Source organism: Branchiostoma floridae, chromosome 6 (genome assembly GCF_000003815.2).
Source record: "Branchiostoma floridae strain S238N-H82 chromosome 6, Bfl_VNyyK, whole genome shotgun sequence".
Taxonomy (NCBI): Eukaryota; Metazoa; Chordata; class Leptocardii; order Amphioxiformes; family Branchiostomatidae; genus Branchiostoma; species Branchiostoma floridae.
Genome location: NC_049984.1, coordinates 17,796,010 through 17,818,276, shown reverse-complemented (window position 1 = coordinate 17,818,276; position 22,267 = coordinate 17,796,010). Strand labels below are relative to the sequence as shown.

General features: G+C 39.6%; 2 protein-coding genes across 3 annotated transcripts in view; one reads left to right on the top strand and one right to left on the bottom strand.

Annotated features, from left to right (window-relative positions):
• LOC118417607 (DNA replication factor Cdt1-like) overlaps nucleotides 1–4,084 on the bottom strand; it is a 30,795-nt gene extending 26,711 nt beyond the window's left edge. Inside the window, exon 1 of the mRNA XM_035823205.1 lies at nucleotides 3,664–4,084. Within this exon, the coding sequence (XP_035679098.1) occupies nucleotides 3,664–4,050 (387 nt within the window). The 5' untranslated portion in view covers nucleotides 4,051–4,084. The remainder of the gene's footprint in view (nucleotides 1–3,663) is intronic.
• A 240-nt stretch (nucleotides 4,085–4,324) lies between these two features.
• LOC118417857 (cytochrome b-245 light chain-like) lies at nucleotides 4,325–20,557 on the top strand. 2 transcript variants are annotated; one of them, XM_035823607.1, is made up of 7 exons: nucleotides 4,325–4,457; nucleotides 4,760–4,932; nucleotides 10,231–10,297; nucleotides 14,365–14,439; nucleotides 15,037–15,120; nucleotides 17,033–17,114; nucleotides 19,414–20,557. In XM_035823607.1, exons 2-7 carry the CDS (start codon nucleotides 4,875–4,877, stop codon nucleotides 19,588–19,590), a joined length of 543 nt encoding a protein of 180 aa, XP_035679500.1. In that variant the 5' UTR covers nucleotides 4,325–4,457; nucleotides 4,760–4,874; the 3' UTR covers nucleotides 19,591–20,557. The 2 variants fall into 2 exon arrangements, with proteins under 2 accessions (XP_035679500.1, XP_035679502.1); XM_035823609.1 differs by having other exon boundaries at nucleotides 4,362–4,457; nucleotides 4,801–4,932.
• The last annotated feature ends 1,710 nt before the right edge of the window (nucleotides 20,558–22,267 follow it).

Genomic DNA, 22,267 nt, shown 5'->3' with positions numbered 1-22,267 from the left:
AACACCGAGATAGCAAGTTGCGCTGCAGCTACCCCAAAGTACCAGGGGGAGCCGCTAGGGGACCCAAAATCTAATAATTTCCAGCTTTCATCACACACTACAACACACAAGTATGAAACAATCCACCAGCCTTCATGAGTATGCTGACCACAAATATGCGGACACACAGACAGACACACACACAGACACACACACACACAGACACACTCAAAACTATACCTCCATTTTTTCATGGAGGTAACTAGCACAAACTGACAGCAAGATGTGTACAGTTTCAGTGTGCAGACAGCGGTGTCAAGAGAGTAAGGTGGCGATCATGATGATACTTGGTTTGGGGCTGTGCAACAAAGTTTGCCATTTTTGTCAATGCATCTCCAATTTTTCACCTCAGAATTATGAGCAATATTCTCTACTTAGCTTATCTATACAAAATTTTTTACGTCCCCCCTCCTCCCCTTTTTCCTTGACAAAGTGCCCAAATAAAGTATATGTTGTTGTCGTCTGTGATCAATTTTTGCTGTCCATGAAGTATCCTTCAACAGTACATTTCCTACAGTGATCATACATGTGCTTGCATGATAGCATGCACCTGGTACATGTCATCATGTACTGCATTACATAAGGGTTTCGACTGGCTGTGGTTCAAGGTAAAGATTCAAGGTAAAGATAACATCTGGTTTGGGTTCGTGGTTAGTATGCTAGAGGTCACAACATCCCTCCTTTTGGTGACTCAAAATTATCATAAACGTCATAACACATTATCCAAATCTATGATAACTTGAAACTTTCAACTATTCTTATAAATAGTCCTATCCATGATACAACGCATTAGTGTCATGGCTGACATTAGTGTCATGGCTGACGTCTCCATGGCCCCCTGCTTCACCATCTGGATCCAATCGACACCGCCCCCCTGCTTGGCCATCTGGATCCAATCCAAGGGTCCGCTAGGATCAAACATCATGTTGAATGGGATTGCTATCATCTTTCAGAAGGATGAGCTCCAGGGATGTAAAACGGTCCGGCCTACCTTGGTCTAATTTTTGTTAATCTTCCTCTATGTGTGTACCTTCCTGACATCCCCTTACCTTACTCAATGGCTGGAAGAAAAATCAACTCCAGAAACACCAAGTTTATCCACAAGAGGGCCAGAAACGACACAACCAATGGGAAAAAACATACTTTCAGCCGCCAATTTCTTCTTAATTCTTGTCTTCCATCAACGGACAGAAATCTTCCCGCCAAAACCACAGTGACCTGGTTTGACCCCCAATCAGCTCCACTGGGGTTTCCTGACACGAGTTTAAAGGGGGCTTTCTTTTTAAAAGCATTCTGCAATATTTTAAATACATCGAAAAGTCCAATTCTTACTTGTTTTACGTTAGTCCATCATAGATTAGCGTATCTACAACATTTGAACTCCGTGCCATTCTGTTGAGGGGAAGTACCGTGACCTTTGACCTCTGTGACGTAATCCGACCGCCAATCTGCCCCAGTTTGCACACATCTTGACTGCGCGGGAACCTATCGTATAAATAGAGTTTTTCAATCCGGCTTTCTCCATCGAGGACTTGCCAATGTGGATGGTAACTTGAAAACTCTTCATCTAGAGTCTGACAAATACGTGGCATAACGTAGTGGCGTATTCAGCAGTTTGGAGGTTAGCGGTTGGATTACGTCACAGAAGTCAAATGTCGCGGAACTTCCCCGGGCTCGACAACAGAACGGCGCGGAGTTCAAATGTTGTAGAAACGCTTATCTATGCGATGGACTAACGCAAAACAAGTAAGAATTGGACTTTTCGATGTACTTAAAATATTGCAGAATGCTTTTAAAAAAAAGTTTAGGCCCCCTTTAAGGGCAAAAATTAGGATAGATCCTTGGATTGACCAGGGAGAGGGTTTTTGCCACTGCAGTGGATCTGATGAGTAGTAACATCTAGAATCTGCCACACTTTTGGTCAGATGAGAGGCCAGCTGGTGTGGTTTATATAGTTGCTGGTTGTGGTATGACGGATGTTATTACCTTTGCCTTACCTTTGCCAGAATGGCTAAGGTTATGTTTTGGGCTTGTGAGTCTGTGTGTCTGTCTGTCTGTCTGTATGTGAACAGCATAACTCAAGAAGTCTTGGATGAATCCCGATAATATGTGGTAGGTGGGTAGGGGTCGGGAAAACGAAGGTCAAGTTCGATAATGGGCCCCCCAGCGGCTTGCTAAGGTACTGCAGCAGAACCTCAATTTTTTATATCTCGTGTTCTGGACATGCTGTGGTTATGATTTTTCAGTGGTAGATAGCCCTTTGGGCAGAGAGTAAGTGCTGTGAGTTTGGACACCCTAGCGGCTTATTAAGAACTGCAGTCGCTGATTTACTTTCAAACTTTGTACGAGAATAACTCAAGAATTTTAACCAATCTACAATCTAAGGGGGGGGGGGGCAGCAAATTTCTTATATGAGGAGGGCGAGCAATAGTGATGTGATCCTAGTAGGACTAGGAGGTTGAAATGTGGAAATCTTGACTCTCTGAAATGCTATTTCCTGCAGTTTGACTTTGAGGGTCAATTTTTTCTGGCATACTAAGCTAAGTGTGACAGCCTTTCTAGTAGAAATTCGCATGGTTCACTTTAGCTAGGTTATTGAGGGCAACGACACCGTGTATTCTCACCATTTTGAGTGCCGAGCCATCGCAAGGTATTGGTTCCCACACCGACCCTGTGAGTAACAGGATAGAGATGTGCCAAGCAGTGAGTAACACTAACAGGCTAGAGATGTGCCACACAGGGATATCGAACTCGGAGATTCGAGGACAAATCTTGAAAAGGAAAGGGGGAGTAGTGTAACAGTGGGGGGTTTAAGTAGCGTTAAACAGCCATGCGAATCGGCTGATCAGCCTTTTCTAGCGTAGTGGTTTTGCTACTGGGGTTATAATCTGTCGACCTGGGTTGGATCCCGGGTGCAAGCATTTTGTTTCTTATTGTTTCTACTCCTTTCTTACACTATGCTAAATATAATGCCATTTCTGTCAAAGAAAAAAGATTTTGATGGCGACAAGCGCTGGAGTGTCGTGGGGGCCGTAGGGGCAAGTTGTCGCAAGGGACGTCCAGACGTACCGGAGGAAAATTGAAATCTTGACCATTTGAAACTTTCTTTCCTGCATTTGAGAGGCATAATTTGCTTGTATTTACTAAGGGCCCCAGGCCACTTTTTTCAATGATCACCCATCCCCCCAGCCCCCCACCCCCCCAAAAAAAATTTGATGGTCCTCTCCCAGGCCAAAATTTTTTCAATGGCCCTTCACCCACCCCCTACCCGATAAATATCGTCAAGTCCCTAAGATGACGGGGACATATCCAGACCGACGGGAGAACTGTCCTGATGGGAGAAAATGATGTATGACAGGGAAATTATGACCTGACACATTCTCTCTCTCTCATGTAACATCTGGTTTGGGTTGGTATGTCAGAGGTCAGTGATACCCCAGTGGGGATGGTTGGAGCGTATCGAAGAAGAAGGTCACTTCACATACATGCAGTTACATTTAATTGGTAAGAATGTAACAAAAACTGTCAATAATATTAATTAAACTATGCAACCAAAACTGACTCCCCACACCTACAACACAGACTACACCCCGCCCCAAAATTAAAAGAAGAAAAAAATAATACCTCGAACGCCTTCGCAATAGCTGTATCTTCTAGCCGGTTTTCTAGTTTTGTGCGTGCTGTTTGCCGAGTCTTCCGGGCTGTAGACTTCTGCGTCTTTTTTCTGGACTGCGTGCCACGTGAAGGTTTGGTTTGAGGCGTTGTTTCTCCAGAAATGATTTCAGCGGCCATTTTGGAAAAACTCTTTTCAACTTCGGAAGGGTCAAACGACAATGCCACTTTAGCTCTAGCTCTAGTACGCGTCTTCGGTGCAATAACTGCCTCTTTCTCCGATACTACCGACTCTTGGGTACCATCCTCCACGCGCTGGACTTTCCTGCGCTTTGCAGACTGCTGTGCTACAGATCTTTTACGGGAAGAGTAAAATTCGGTGACCCTTGCCTGCGCCATCTTGAAGTGGAAACCACGCTGAATTTTCGCGCCAAATGTGGTCAGCTGATTAGACGGTACCATGACTCAAATTTGCATAGAGAATGCATACAGTGTTTCTCTAAGATATGACAATAGATTCGTATATCTTTGTCCCTTTTAATAACATTAGATAATTGTAGTTTATTATTTTTTTAATTATACTGAGAAGAATGTGAGAAATCATGAATATAAGAAAATCTTTTAAACCCCCTATCGTAGTAAGTGCACTAGCCAAACAATTTTGGGCCAATCAGAGAAGTCGGTAGACCATGACCTGACCAGGGGTCAAATAACCAGGGGTCAACGTACTGTTGCCAGAATCTTCACCTTGGACAAAGCTGCAAGAAACGCCAAATTCTGTGCTTTTAGAAGGCAACATTTGCAAGGTGCGTGCACCTACATGTAGTATGGGCGAGACTCAATTGAATTTTATACATAACCGCCGCTTCACGGTTGCGATTCAAACCCCTAGACAAATTGCTGTTGTTTATGTTTTTGTCCTCACTGTTTTGATCCACTACACCTTGACGTATTAAACGTTATTGCCGTCACAAAAATATTACTTTTCTTTCTTATTGAGATTGTCAACGTAAAGCCGACGCAATCTCACCAGCGGCCAATAGTGTCTGTGCGCAATCACTTCATGCATGACATGTGACGTCAGGCGTTGTTGTGTTTTTTTTTTCAGGGTAAGCTTAGCTCATTTCCTGTCTGCTTCTGTGTATGCAGGAAGGAAAAAAAAGAAGGAAACCCTCTTCACAACGAAGTTCCCGAAACGCTAGCGGGAAGGAGGAGGAGACAAGATGGGGCAAATCGAGTGGGCTATGTGGGCTAATGAACAGGCTATCATTAGTGCATGGGGTAAGTTTTTCCTTTGACAAGTTTTGTCATGCCCCCCTCCCCCATAAGTGTCGTATACTGAATATCCGTAGGTATCCCTATTCATAAAAAACCTTGTATCAGTAAGCTTCCTATGTAGTAACATCACACCGTTTGCTAGTCAGATACTGTGTTCTGCCGTACAGATATCAAATATATAATGTAACATTCCTGATGTACAAGTGGACTTATAAAGGTAGTATAATTTTTCACACAAAAATCATAATTTTGGCATCACCAATCTCCAATTTTCTGTTATCAAACAAAGAACCTCCTAAGTTAACAACAATGGCTTGGAGAACTACAGGTACACACATGTAGTAACCAACTGCAGTACAAACCTATGCAACATGTGAAATATGTTTTAACTATATTAAAAAATTATAGTATTATCTTTTCTATGAGTATTCGCTCAATTAGAAGAGTCCGTGCAAAGGCTGCAACTTACAAGTACAAAATGTACTTATGATAAGACTGAATTGACTACCCAGGGATTTTCATATGATCGGCTGCAAACTACAAAATAGAAATACAATACAATACTAGTACATTAGATATTTTAAATCATAGGGCTATGGGAAAATCTGAAATATCTTGTTACAATGAGACCATGAGGCCAATCGTGGGGAGGGGGAATGGTAGTGATAAATTAGCTGGGAGTTAAGAGGAATACTAGTAGTATATTTCAACTGTCAGCCATACATAAGTTGTCTTGTACACGTCTCTACACCAGAATTACCAATTGTACCCTTAGAGATCAAGATTGCAGTCTCTACCAGTAGACTCCAATCACGATCTCTACCGGTAGAATCACCACTTGTGCCAAATCGTAGTCTCTACCCTTACACATACATAGATGGAGTGGAAATGGCTGAAATCGAGTGGGCCATGTGGGCTAATGAACATGCTATCATCAGTGGTCAGGGTGAGTTTGATAGGTCTGTTTGCCTACCTGCCCCCCTCCCAGCCCAACCAATGTTGTGCACTAAACAGCCTAGATCCCTATGCATTAAACTTAAAGTGCTTATGTCACCAATTACTCAACAATACTTTGATACAATAGTTCCTGATTACAATGGACAGACCATCATAAATGTTAGTCAATGAACAAGCTGTTTTTACAAAATGCACACCTTTCTGATATTATTGAACATAAGTCCTTAAAAATCTATGTTCTAGTTCTCGATTCCTGCCAATGTAATCAAGTTAGTTTCCGGCTGTGCTGTCATTTAAAACACAACTCATACCGTGACTCGCAAAAAATGCAAGTAGTGTATAATCATTCTAAAGTTGTACAATTGCAAGATTTCATCATGTTTCCTTTTTGGCTTCTCAAAGAACTTTTTTCATGAGTCATGGTACCAGGCTCCAAACAATGGCCAGCTGCCATGTTTATTCTGTGATGACACAGAAATCAACTTGATTACCTAGCAGTAGGAATCAAGAACTGAACGTACATGTAATATTATCATCATATAATAATATTAATAATGGTTTGTAAGATTTCATGTTCAACATCAGAAGGGTATGCATTTTGTCTGTTCATTGAATAATATTATTATGGCTGAGTATATTCAGGAAATATTGAATTATGTTTACATAAGCACTTTAAGTTTAACTGTAGCTCGCAGTAGTTCACATCATTTTTGGTCAGCACGCTGCATTTATTTATTTATAAATCTTGTAGGGTAGTCCTTTCAGTTGTCAACAACTGGTTTCCAATGGAGCCTTGCAACAAATCAATAAACATGCCATCTTCAGTGGTTACATGAGTTACAATGTATAACAATATATAGAGAATTGTAGATGTAATTTTGAACGCAAGCTAAGAAAAATCTTATGTTTTGTGTATGTTAGAACTTAGAATAAGCAATATGTGTCCTTGACAATATCTAATTGTTTTGATTATCAACAGTAGCCAGTGGAATAATAGTCTAAGATATACTATATGCTGAATACGTTTGTGAAAGATTTGTGTTCAAATTGGCCATCTACAATTCTTTATGCATTGCTATACATAGTACCCACTGAAGATTGCACACCAAAAACATGTGTTGGCAAGGGTCCACTAACTCCACTTGGCCATAGATTTGTCCCTGTCAAAATTTCAAATGGAGGGAGTGAACTTCTTGGAAATAGATAGCATGTATAGAAGTGAATCATTTCCCAAAAGTTGCTGATTCATGCTTGAATGAATGAATATCAGGACCTGGTCAATATTTCATAACAGTTTAATGGATTACAGCTCAAGATCAATTTTTTGTATCTTCAGTATAGTGAGCTTGCTTTGTAGTCACTGCTGGTAAAATAATTCATCTTTCAAATAACTTTTTATATTCTATCCAGGTACTATCACCTTGATTTTGCCAAACAAAGTTAACTTATTTTGAGTCTGTTGTAAAATATGGAGCTATTACTAGTTGATGTAATATGACAAATATGGCTCCAAACATAAGCTTTTTTTCCCGAAAACAAGACAAGCAAACATTGAAAGCTAAAGAAATTCAAGAAATGTTAAGCTGTAATGTGGGAAAGAATGCAGCCAAAGCAATAAAATATAAGTGTGCAACAATATATAAATCGATAGAATTCTATCGAAACCATAGTTGATATCACAGGTTGAGCATAATTTTTGTGGAAATGAGTATTGTTGGAGAAGAGTAAAGTGTTGAGTTCTACTGCCTATCTTTCAGGGCTTGTTAGGTTTTAATGGTTGGCATCATCCATTCAGGAGATTGTTGGAGTTCCCTTGTACTGAGGCCACATATTTTGGAGATTAGGGTGATGTCCATCACTGTTCCTATCACCCTTGGGCCACACAGGCCACTGTAATGGGGCTAGGCCAGATAGAGACCCCTGTAATGGCTTTGTTTGGGTGTGTTGAAGAATATGGAGACAGCTACATGGTATACATGTAAGCCCTACTGTACTTAGGCCTGAAGGCAGATTTTACCTTTGAATGTCATGTTTATATTGAAAAATAACTTGAGGCTTGAACTGGATTATCGCTCATTCAAATTGTTGTGCATACTAGTACATGGAGGCGGCTATTAAAGGTGTTGCCTGTGACATTTAGAAAGCCTAATACGCCACTAGCACACAATAAGTTCTCAGCACTGTCATGTACACAAAAGAACAACGTGCCAGAAAGCTGTCACTATGTCGTGACTGCACAGACATGTGAAGTACCAATATACAAAAAGTGCTTTTGTGTCACGTAACTTAGTTTGTGTGTACTTTCTCAGACTCTAGACATTCTACCCTTCACAAAAGACCTTGAGACCTGGAATTCTCTCTACATTTATTGCATTTGAAACTTGGGCTACATCAAACTATTTTCTTGGTTCATACATGTACCATAGCTCAGATTTTGCAGATGTTCAAGATAATGGCAGAGGGTTGGAGAGAAACTTGAATCTTCTTTCCTTTGTAGATAGTTTAATCTGGTTTGTAATACAGGCAGACCAGTCCAATGTAGTTTTGTTGAATAGATACAATGTTCTTTTACCCCAATGGAGCCAGCAGACAGGTTGTTGAAACATCTGTATTAAAGAAGATAAAAAGGTCCAGTACAAGAGAGATTCAATTACAGCGTTGATATTTATGTAAGATCAAGCTTGTCTAAGATGTATGATCCAGATTGTACTTGACAACAGGTTGGCATCAGTCCCAGAAAAAAGTTAGTATACTTAAGAAAACCATCTTATCAATTGAACTTGACTTTATTCACCCCCTGCAACTTTGTGTACAAGGTACAGGCATTCACCTCGAAGTTTGACTCAGTTTTCGTCTTATCTTCTTATATAGCATAACTCTTTTAAACCCGAGAACCATAAAATAAGTTGGCTGAGGGAGTGAACTTCTTGGAAATAGATAAGTAAGTCTAGTCAATAGGCATAATGGATTACCATGCTAATACCTGAGAATTTCCGCTAACCTTTTCGTTTCTGTGGATACTCAACAGTGGTGTCATGCTTGAACTACTGATGCAAACAGAGACGGAAGTCCGCTCTTTTGAAATACACTCCAAGATGACAGTTCTGAAAAGATCAATTTGAAAATTGGTGGTATTACAAATAGGACTCGTGCAAGTACATTAATATCTGCCAGCCATACTTCCTTTGTCTGTATGTAGCGTTACATGTAAGTGACACAAAAATAATGATATTAGGAAAGACACTGGCAAGTAGATTTTATGGATGATATTCACATGCACATTGATTTTTACCTGATTTTAAAAAAAGATTAACTCCCTGTCAGCAATGATTGGATGTAGTTGTAAAAGTTAGTGATACTAATTATGTAGTCTTAAGTGTACTCGGTAGTTGTAGAAGTGAACTAGGCACACAATAGCTACCACACTAGTGTCACTTTCTGCACATCTTGAATACACGAGTAAAAGAGTTATTGGCCATGTTTTTTTGTGTGTCAATTTTTCATAACAACGTTAGTTATGGTCTCCACTTTGACCATTTAGGCATTTTTTTACCCATCTTTTTTTAGCTCTTGCATTAGATTTAGAGTATGCAGAGGCTGTCATCCATAAATTTACTTGTCATGACCGATGATATCATCATCATCATCAAGACTCTTTGGTGCTTTATCTAGATACAGTACTCATTTATTATATTGATTAAGTACACCACCGTTTGCCCTGGATTCTATACGTAGTATATAGTAAATACTATATAGGGAATGCAGTGGAAGATGAACTAGAATATCTGTCAATGTTCACAACAGAATCCCAAAGGAAGTAGGTTCTTCCTTAACCAATCAACAAAAAACGAAATCTTCTTGCAGAAGTTTTCCAACACGTCTATCTTTGAAAATGTTAGACAATTCATCTCCCACTGCACACGGAAAAGAAGTCAATCCCTTCAAATAGTTTTGTTAGAAATGAATACAGAATAGAATTTATTTCCTTTTCAATTTATCTGTATATATATTTCAGTTTCCTTCTTTGTTGAATATGCAATTCTGTATTTCACTGTTTAACGTTGTTTGCAATTATCCTTTATGTATGGTCTTAAGCTTCAGTTATTATTATTGTTCATTTTGCAACATTAACGATACACAAAAAGTCTCAACCCACAAGTATAGAAAAATATTTTTTTTAAATATCAAAACTTAATTGCACTAATACAATAGCTAGTCAAAACACAAAGCTTGGTATTCAGTTCATTTTGCAAACTTTCCAAATTTATAGTAACCATTTCATAGTGATTCCATTGGTTGTTAAGGAAAGATTCTAAAATTGTTGCTGTATTTTCTTTCTTGCAGTGATGCTCACAGGGGGAATCATTGGTCTGACTGGGTTCAACAGATGGGAGATTGCTGCATATTCAGTGTATCCTTTCTCATACTGAACTGGACTACTGAACTGGACATTGTAATGAATACCTACTAGTATGATTAAATTACACTTTTGCTATAGACACACTAAAGTGGTCCAACAATTTGAAGAGAGAAGCTAGAATGTTAATATATATAATAATAATAATGGATGGTAGATAAAAAAATGAGATCATTCAATGTAGAAAGAATTGAAGCATGTGAAATATTAATGTTCATAATGTTCTACACGATGAACGTGGGCTTCCATAGAAGAAGAAAGAAGAAATATTATGAGTGCAATTATACGGCTTGATATATCAGATCATTGGGTTGGTGATATATACTGATATGATACTATTGTGGACTGGAAATTAGCAGAAATGTAACCACTTGATTCTTATGATACACTAAAACATTTTTTGGTTCACTTGCAAGCTGTTAGTGTTAGAGTTGCCAATTTCAATTCAGACAGACTTTCTGCAAATGCAGAAAGTATTGATCTTTCAAGCCTCTCAACACTGTTAATCTATTGTGATAAATTTTGATAACCCAAAGTTTTTAGCCTGTAAAATTTCAGGATGTCAGTCACTTGCACTGCAAATGGTGATCTACTGAATGCATTATTATTCATCCCAGGGGTATGCACTTAAGAATTGTGGTTATATTCTTTCCCGCCATCTGTAAAAGTTACCTATAAATTGTAGGTTACTGGTAGGCACTTTTGAAACTTGCCTTACATAAGCCTCTTACAACAAGCCCTGACTTGTGAAAACCCATAACAAATATGCCACGGCACCCGCTTTAAATCCTTGACACTCACGTAGAATTTTATCCAGTACAAGAGAGATTCAATTACAGCGTTGATATTTATGTAAGATCAAGCTTGTCTAAGATGTATGATACTCATTTGTACTTGACAGCAGGTTGGCATCGATCCCAGGAAAAAGTTTGCCTTTCCTTTTCCTTGAACTTGGACAATTATCCACATACAGTCACGTATACATGCACAGTCATGTACACCGCTTATGTTATGAATATAGAATACAACACGGTGTATCACCCGAGTTACCAGCCTGACCGCGGGAAGGATCGCCCGACGGCCAAAGGCCAGAGGGTGATCTGACCCGCGGGAGGGAGGGCTGGGACCGGGGTGATGCGGAATACACCGTGTTGTATTTTATTTATGTCATACCCACCTGAGAAAACACATATTTTGATGCGAAATGCACCAGAAGTTGAGAAAACTGGAACAAAAAAATTTAACAACAGCAATTCTAACGTTCGAATCCGGTATTCGAATCTTCAACCATGCCGTATTCGGCCCATTCGAACTAGTTCGATTTACTCGAAGGAATCCTGTGTGATGCAACTTTAGAACCCGTGTGATACGGAAAGTTATCACAAGGTCCAGAACACCCGTATCAAACGTTTTTGCGTCACAGGTAAATATAGAATACAACACAGTGTATTCCGTATCACCCGAGGTTCCAGCCCGATTTATATTTAATTGATGGCATCCTGTGTGATACAACCAAATAGCGTGTCCGATGCGGAAAATTATCACCCAGTATGGAACACCTGTATTGAACACTATCACGGCCCAGGTATGACATAATGAGTTTTATATTCATACTGATTGCCTTCCCACAACTTTTGAAAAATCTTCCAAGTTTACAGAAGGCAGACTTAAAGTAGTTACTGTAAATTGCTCGTGGTATGCTTGTTAAAAGCAACTCCACGTCATTACAATAATTCTAGCTTTAAGTTAGTTCTGAAGATCAGCGGTCAAATTTTGAAAATGGACAAAGAAGATATGCAGATTAGCCTGCTTTTCCTGCCATAGCTCACAGGTGGCGCTGCTGAAGGATACTAGTATATTGTACAGAGCTTTAAATTTATAGAGCTGCCAATATCACAGGGATTGATGTAACGTTACGTAACACAAGTAAAACATCACAGCAAAGATACATTTATCTGGTCAAAGTGACTTTGTAATCAAGCCAAATTGGGACCCTGGTTGTTTTGATGTCTTATTATCTACCTTTCTGGTCTCCTGTGTGTAGGTTTCACTTATTAATGTATCCTCCAATTACTGATACTCCATGGATTATCCTTGTTCTTCTTTAATTTGTCCCTTTTACCTCATCTATCCATCCATCCTTACTTAGATTGACTTCCCTGTAAACATCTTTATTCATTGTCATTCCAAACATGCAGAGTATAATGTATGTCATCAAAATGGTGGTAGCCAAACCTGAGTCCTGACCTGGTATGCCATCCACAATTTCCTCTTCTATTGTTCTAATGTCCTTCAGGGAAGTCAGCGTGTTGCCTTATCTATCCTATGAGATGGCAGAGTATCTAGGGACCATTGAAACCAATGGTGACATGATCCCACATCGATGATATCAAGGTTAACAACTGCAGGCCCTATATTGGACTAAATTTGCAGATGTGTCCATTCTTTTTGTCTTCAAATGCTCCTGATATACTACTGCTGAACCCAAACCTCCTTGAAGGATGCTAGAGGAGGAAATTGCGACACTCTATTGCTTGCTGATTTCCTAATCTCCAGGCAGATCTACCGGTGGCATAAGGTCAGTTTAGCTGACCAAGGAGTGTTCTGAGCCACCGAGAACACTCTATGGTCCGCTAAACTCCTTACGCCACCGGTACATCTGCCTGGAGATTACTGATTTCCTGACACACAGAATTTTTATGTAGGATAATGTAGGTTGTACCATGTGATCCTTTTTGTTTCAGTCCAAATCCATGTAGACTTAACCCTAAGAACTTAGTACCTAATGTTGTCTACAAAGTCATGGCCTCTGTAGTGTACAGAGAGTCGATTGCATTCTGGCACCAAAAAAATGCCTACTTATCATAATACGTAGAAAAGAATACATAAGCATTTTGATGAGGAATGGTTGAAAATTCATGTGCAAGGAAGTGACCCAAATGTGTATAGAGCCCTATCATAAAAAACATTGTTGTTGATTGGGATCTTAATAGTCTGGAAATGGTTGCGTGTATATTGTTTGTAGAAAGAAGAATTGGGAAGAGGGGAATTGAACAGATTCATATCAGAGCCTTAGGGCCTGAGCAATGGTGCATTCACAAGTTTCTAATTATTCTAAGATTGTTGCACACTTATACATTGAGGGCAATACCTTTATCGGGACAGCGAAGATAAATCAAAGACAGGGTTGTTCAAATTGTCCGTTCAACCAGGCTGTTGCCGACTGATAAGCCAGTGGTGTATGTGGAGATTGCCAAGTTGTATTATGTTATTTCATGCTTCCCTGGCGAACACGCAATGCAAGTTTGACGTAGATGATATTCCGGAATATTGGGCCAGAAATCCTCCTGCGATGCACAGCTGAGGGATTGGAGGTTGGCCAAGTTTGAAATAGACTGTATAGCAATTCTGGCAGTCATATGGGTAAAGTTTTAGTTAAAGGCAGTAAGATTTACGTCAAGGTATGGAAGGGAATGTTAAATGTTGGTCTTTCTTAATAACATGCTTTGGTGAACAATAGTCACTGAAGGTTTGACGGAGTCTATTGCTAAAATAGGCTATAGATTTTAAGTCTAAAATATTAGGTAAAAAGTTTTATATAGTTTACCAAAGCTGTATTCAATTATTGGCTTTACACTGCCAAGTCTTATGAGTTCTTACAACTTAAGTGGTAACCTTTAATTGCCAAGAAGGTTATATTTTCAGGTCTGTGTATTGCATGTGTTTAAATAGCCTGAGTACCATTCTTCGTAGTGACCACTGACTCAATCCTTTTGCTTGCTCCATGGTTAGCAAGTTAAAAGATTGAACCAGCGGTCACTACAGAAGGATCATCCAATGGTACAAAGGCTAATAGCACAACCCATCAAGCTTGGTACTTGGGTATTGAAAAGGCAAAGAACAAGTTCAGCTACTGGCATATACTAGTACTAGTGGCATTTTATGGTATTGCAAATTAAGAACTTCCAGTTTTGAAATCTCATGATCTTATCATGGTGTGAAGCAGGTAGCAATATACACTCACAATGTAAAGGTTTCAAGTTCCTTAGCGATGTTCTCAGAGCCGCAGGTATCTTCATCATCCTTTTGGAATATCCCAGGGGTAAGAGGAAGAAGGGACATACCATCGAGAGACGGTAAGGGTTAGCATTCTACTTTTAGAATCATTAGAGTAGGAGGAATGGAGGATGCATAATATGCTGTCTACTGGTATCTCTCAGTTCATGTATTATGTTGTTAAGGCTACAAAGAATATATTTTCAAATTTGTGATATTTGATAATTTAGGGTTCTGGTTCACATTGCAATTTTTATATGATAAAAATCAGTTTTGAAATACTAGGACTATCATTTTCTATCATACATGCTGAGTCACTTTCATCCTGTCTGCAAAGTGCTTGTTTTGTAGTGAAAAAATTGCCCAATTTGCCTGAAATAACCTCTGACAAGTCAATAGCCTGATTCAGGTCGGCTTTGAGAATAGCCAGTTAATGATGATTACTGCACCTCCTGAAAGAACTCTATATGACTCAGAGGCAATCAGAGATCTTGCTGATACATGTCTTTCAGGTGGAACACTCAATTGTCAAACATTTGCCTAAAATAGATCGTACTTGGAGAGAAGACGAAAAAGCCTTGGAAGCTGCACAAGAGGGATGGATACCGGGCGTAAAGATAAGGTCTCCTTCAAGATTATTTTCAGACGTCTTGAAATTTGTGCTTGTTCTGTTGCAGGTATCAGCAGTACTTGACACGTGTGATCCACGCGTGTGGCACCATCACCAGTAACTACTACATCAGATTTGTCCTCCATCTTCTGTAAGTACACAATAAAAGTCATGTTCATCATAAATGAATGCCCCCCTCCATCCTTTGCCTCTGTGTTCCCTTTTCTGAAATCAGTTTCTTTCTATATCATGATATTGTGGTGAAGAATAGCTACGAAATGTTTGCCATTGTTTATGACCAAATTAGGCTATAAAGTAGAGTACCCTGAATCAGTGGCCAATCAGTGGCTCATAGCTGTCACAACTTGATTCCATAGTGTGTGAAGATGGTCCCTGTCCATTGATACATCCCCAACTACACTGTACACTGTCTCATAGTAGGAGACTGGTACAGGTACTTACTACAGGTGGTATAACACCAGGTGTAACCTAGCAAACATTTACCATTATATTCAAACAATAGTCTTCATCTGCATGCTCGCAGTGCCACATTTGCATTTCTTTATTTGTGATATTAGATATTTGTGAGCATTTGTCATTCTGTAATTTTGAAAAGATAGTAAGCTTTTTTGGGGGTGATGTAAGAAGTCACTGCTCCAATGACCTCAAAGAATATTCGGCAACCTTCCCCTTCTTCCTTTGTCAGAGCTGGTAATAAACTAAATGTCATGCACTTTATTCCAGTTTCTCTTTCCACTTGGGTCCTTACACGTACATTTGAACAAATCCTTGTGGTGTAATACTGGGGATTTAGAAGTCCCTGTAAAGTGTATGTGATAGATTGTTGTTCATCTGATCAGAAGAAGTTTCTGCCAGTTGGTACACTTTGGGCTCAATTTCAAGATACAGAGGGGCTTACCTAGGGCTGTCGTTAGTAGCAGTAAATTTCCCGGGAGTACGGCACACCGTAGCTGGCTTTATCTGGCATGTTTGTCACCACTGGATACAGGCTAATTGGGAAGGACGACTTCAACTACATGTACAAGTGCAGTCGCTAAGGAGCAGGCTTTTAGCTAGGATTTTACTATAGGGGGTCCAAATTTCTTGGTGCGTCGTTGCAAATGATATAGGCGCGACTTTTTTAGGGGTTCCATCCCCCATCCATGGTGCAGAGTTTTAGAGCATTTCAAGTTAAAATTGTACATTCTAAGGTATCATGAGAGGCAAAATTACTGTCTTCAACTCTGACCACAGTGACCTGGTAGCATCCCTGGTCAATCAGAATTTTATGCTTGTCATAGCATCTGCTTTCCAGTGTAAGGCGTCTAGTGCGTCCAATTTCTATTTTCTTTGTTTTAGAACAGGCCTCTAAATGACACCTGGACAAATGCCTGGCTAAAAGCCTGCTGGGAAGCAACATTGCATGAATGCAATAAATCTCTGTGTTACTTTCTGTATCTGAGGTACATGTATCAGACATTGCTAACAAGAAGATGTTTTGAAACAGAGAGAAGTTTTTGGTGCTGTTGAACATATAAGTTGCATTTTTTCATTGCTGGGTCAGGCGAAAATTGTGCAATGAAAGTCTTCCTTTATTCATTATTGCAAGATAATCTTTAGACAGTTCTGGAATTTTTCTATTGTAATTAGTCAACTCTAACATGATGTAAGGCAGATGTAAGAATGTACAAAGTTACCTAATAAAGGACAGGGAGAAAAGGCGTAAAGCAATCCTAACTTCATAAGTTGGGATCCAATCACATTCTCGACGTTCCATTCATTCCATATTTGGAGTAGAAATTCTCAAGTTCTCTAACTGTGAATCTTGAAGTCTCTGTGGTGGTTTCACATTAGTGACTTTCGTGGTGACCTCATCACACTGTTAACGTACATGTACAAATGTATGCTCTTTTCTTCATTCCATTACTTCAGTTGCAAACTCTTTTTTTACGGTTCTGCAGAATGTCCGTGAACTTCTAACCAGACTCTGTCCCTATGGGTATTCAAACACCAACATGACTAAGACCTTGTAATACATCTAAGCATGTTCCCTTGTGTTACAGATTGTGTGTGCCTGCAGGCTTCCAGCTCCCCACCATCCTGGGTGCCCTAGGTCTCTTCATCGCTAGCATCATTTACTTTGTGGTGAGTACATCACGCATCAACCCAAACTTAAGGCCTTCTTTCATCCAACTTGGCCACTCAGTAAAATGTTACAGGACTCAGATCAAAGGATCACTAAGGAAGCGTTAGCCTTATGATGTTGACATTAGCAGCCTTGTACCATATTATAGACCTTAGATCAAAAGACACAGTTGTCTAGAAGTCTAGTGCTGCACATTCATTTCTAGAATGATCAGTTTTGAAGTGCGTTTTAGTCCCAGCCAAGGTCGCTATAATTCAAGATTAAAGTACCCTTTGTCTAAACGATGTGGCAGCCTTGTGTGAAGGAAAGGCAAGATGGTCCCATCACTTCTTGGATTTCAGTTATTAATCTCCTTACAACTGTATCTCCAGGGCCGAGTAAGCCTTGAAGGCATGGAACAAGGAAGCAATGTTCCCAAAGTGCACAGGAAGTGTTGTGTATGAAGTAAGCAAAGGGAGAACTTACTAGAAACTTGGAATCATCTTGTGGCCTCAGAGAAAGCACTTCTGTGACCTGTGTCCAGTTTTTGAACAGACCTTTGCTTGTGATTTGATTAATGTTAGAGACTATATGACTTGTTCTTTTTTGTTTCAATGCACTATAAATGTGACTGGCCTCTTGTGTTAAGTTTCACCACAATTCAACACAAATCTAGCCCTTGAAAGTCTTAAAGTTCATTTACTGCAGTTTTGTCAGGGTTGGACAAGTTTTCTCAAAGTTACTTGTCCTATCGGGCAAGTACATAAAAAAACTTACTTGCCTGAACCAACTTTTCACTTACCCGAAATTTAAGTGACATTTTCCATAAGTTTTTTTGCATCCTTGATGGCCATGAACCAGGGGGGAAACAACAGTATGGCAGATGGCAGATGGTAGTGAACCAGGGGGAAAACAACAACAAAAATATCAGCACATCTTACTTGCCTAATCGGACAGGTGGGATCAGACATCCGCTTGTCCGAATGGCCCTTTCACTTGTCAGGGACAATCAGGCTAATTGACTTATCCAACCCTGTTCGTAGTGAATTGAAACTATGGGTTTTACAACTCCGACAGGTGTTAAGTATGTTACTGTTGTTGTAAGGATGCCATATTTGCAGTCTTGCCTAAAATCCATTGAAGTTTAGAATGACATTCAAAAGCATAATTTGATACATCAGACACTAGAGTGTTCTTAACCATGCTATACATCAAAAAAGAAAGTCTTGAATTTTCTCTTTGGTGCCCAGAGCTAGTGTTTCTAATTTCATCCAAGAGTGGACTGTTTGATCAAAGGGGCTTTGGTCTATGGCCTTTGATCAAATATCAAGCTTTTGAAACTTGTAAATGTTCAATTATCAAAGGTCTATTTATAGATCAGAGTTGTCCAGGATTTAGGCTCCTGTGATGAACTGTATCTGCTTTGGTGTTAGACTTTGTCATCACATATGGATGCAGTTTGATGAAAAACACTGCTACCTTAAGCAAATTGTAGTTTTCTTTGGTACATGTATACCCTAGGACGATACATTTTATAGGCCTTTTCAGGCATAGAATGTTGTAGTTATAAACAGATTGCAAAGAACAGCTGACTGTGCTGTGTGTCTGTGCTGTTGTCAATAGAGTGCCATATCTTGTTTTTTTGTATTCTCTACCAGACTCCCTATCTCATCTCATTACATCTATCTCTTTGTATGACTATTCGACAGTTGGGGTACCATGGAAGATCTGACAACCAGTTTCTCCACATTTGCTTTTTTTGGGTGTTTTCTTTATGTTTCACTTAGTGTCATGCCTGTCTATTCTCTGATATTCAAATACAATTCAATCTCTACATCTGGATTTAAAAAAACGGATATTTACTTCCGGATGTTTCGAGTGACATCCATCACTCTTCTTCAGCGTCACTAGAATGAATTAGCAGAACAATTCCATACAAGTACAGCTAACTAGAAAAACTGGTTTAACCACTAACTCATTAGGATCATATGCAAAGTTACTCGAACGTCTGGAAGTAAATATCCGTTTTTTTATCCAGTTGTAGAGATTGAATTGTATTTGAATATTGCTTACCTGGATGTCTAACCTTCATAGATGTATTCTCTGATACTGTCTTTCCATCTATTCTGTTGCCCTGTTTCCCCTCCTGAACGGTTCCTTACATGGTAGTTTTGGCTAGTCCTGATGACCGTGACATGTGTTACATCAGTTTTCTTTCCTTTACTGTGATGAGTAGGAGGTTTCTGTACAGAACGATCTGAGAATTAACGAATGATTTTGTTGTGGCCTTGTCTGATGTTCCCGTTTGTTGTCTGCCAGGCTGCGTTTCACGGGGAAAAGTGGCAGCCTATCGGCATCGACACTAAGGGCGCACCCAGTTCTTCCAACCAGACAGTCATCACACAGCCACCGTCACAGCCGCCCCCACGGGCGCCGGCCCACGTCAGGCCGAAACGTCCGGCGCAACCGGTAGAAGGAGACCCGACCATCCTCTAGCCTTACAGTATTGTTTGTGACTAGGATAGGCTGTAGGAAACATGACGTATGACTCGCTGAATTCTGCTGAAATTATTCTTCAAAGCCAGTGTCACACAGAAAGAAAATAGTTGACCAGACAAGTCAAAAGTCTCAATCTCAAAAGGATATTTTTGGCTGAAATAAGGCTGATGGTCTTTCCACCACCACAGGATCTTTAGGGATCAACTGTTGTTCAAAGGCCACAGAGCCCATCCAATGTAATGGTAGATTTTCAGGGATATACTTTATATGCTTGATTTTCTGATGATTTTGAAATTCGGTGACCTTCTGTCAGTTAGCAAAGTTATCTGAAGGTCATTGAATGTGTGATGTTTGATCTTTGCCCTTCACTAAGCATATAACTTTGCCTTTTTCTACATATCAGCAAGTTTGTAAAGGGAATCCGTGAACTGGCAAGGCAATGTAGAAAACAGTAAGACTATTCTTATGACTATGTGTCTCCAGGGCTATTTTTGATAACTCATATCATGGAGACATTAGCGTAGAGTTGTGAAAGTCTAGCTGGAGATATTTGAGATCTTTGTAAAATATGTATTTTTATATAACCACAGGAATTCTCTTACTCTCTCTTTGCTGGTTTCTGCTAACCAACAGCAGTGTTTCCTAGGAATGGCGCTACAACAGGGATGAACCGAATTTCAGACAATGCCTTTAGGAACTTGACCCTCTTTTTTGACCCATGCTGGTCTTTGGGACTGATCAAATCAGGATCAGTTCAAAGGTGCCCCAAGATCAATACCTGCTGTGGTCTAGTTCACCATGGGTTAATGGGGTCTGACATTAACTGCCACTAGGGGTGGGTACCGATACGGTGCACCGGTACAAAACCGTTTTTTTCTTATTGGACCGGTCCGGGAAAAACTGACCTGAAAAAATTCGGTGAACCGGATGCTGGACCTATTAGAAAATAAACAGATTATATGATCAGGAATTCACACGTTTTGGGGCTCAAAGAGTCAAATACTCCACGAAACATACTTCTTTGTAGCGAAATGGACTTGCTTTCATGTACTGAATCAGGTCCAGGTACAGGTCCGGACCTGGACCTGATCCTCTGGACCTGAACCGAACCTAGACTTGAATTTTCTGTACCGGTACTCACCCCTAACTGCCACCGTTGTGGCTTTTGTGAAGTCGACATGTTAGGCAAGTTTTGGTGTTGGCCCCTAGACATGATGTCCCAAAGATCATTGTGCATCAGAAAAATGGGTCAAACTCCTGAGGTAAAATTTTCTGTGTTGTACAAACTAAGGTAAAACTTCAAGTATATAAGGTACCAACTTATATAGGCTTTGCATTGACGTAATGATAATTATGATTTGAGTCCTTGGCGACCATGTTGGCGGGTAATAAGGTTAAGCAATGGCATCTTCGAGTGTTTTAACGTATACTGTAATCCAACATGGCGCAGTTGACATCAAATGAAAAGCCTGTATTCTTTGACTAGAGTTAGATCCATATAGTCTCCAATCTGGCATGTAATGGCAATAGCAGAACTATACGTACCTTTGGCTCTGACTCCCAGTCTTCATTTTTATTTTGTTTCATCACATTATGGCAACTTCAAAGTGATCTCGTGCTCAGATTTTGTACTTTGAATAACAATTCTTTCATTTAGTGTCAGTGTTGTATTTAGTAGTCAAACATTGTATGAATGAGCAAATGATTGATCGCACTGACAGTAAGTTGTTATATCACTCATGTACTTTTTTCGTATCATTACATTAATGCATATCCATAATGACCACTTCCCCTGCAAAGGTAGCTCACATGAGAAACCGTACACATTGCATCTAACAAAAGTTACAAGACTTGGAGTATTGGATGACACCTTAACTAATTTTGTGGTCATCTCAGACCATATATCAAGTGCCTAACTCAAAAACTAACTTCTATATGCTGCTAAATACAAGAGGAGCTGAGCTTAACATACAGTCTACTTTGATATCTTTTTTACATATCCTATTCTGCTGGTTGGTCATTTTTACAACGTTTTGTCTTTCTGATTGTAATCTGGTATGATCTTATCTTACATCCACACAGAGGTACAGGCAAGACAAGAAATGAAAAAAAAGTTTGTTCGGTCTAATAGCATTGATCATTGTGCAGCTTAAAAATGTTGTCTATTTGTACTGGTACTTGTAGTTATTGGTTTTATGTCAGGTTCTGCAAATTCTGATGCAGCAATATTAAGTGTTAAGGGTGGATGCTCTTCTTATTTTCAAGGACGTTATATCTCTTATAATGTCCGTCTTATTTTCTAATATATACATGTAATGTATGTGCACCATGACTTCAGGGGTGAATTAGCCTACATACAACTGAGGAAAGGTCGAGATATTAACTTAAAGATATTCTTTTACTTCACAGACTGAGGTTGATAGTTTTATTGTGCCTTCCAGGTTTGTCGTCACACTGGGTATTGAAGTTCTTTGTACTTACCTAAATGCCAATTACCTGTCAATATTTCTGTAGTCCTTTGTCTACTTCCTTAGGGCAATGATGAGTACTTTTGCTTCCAACTGGTCTGCCGGAAATGAGGATAAGAACTACTGAAAGGTTGCCAGTTAATTGGTATCGGTTGTGTACAAAGAACATTGATACCCAGTCGTGTACAAACCTGATGAACCATTGA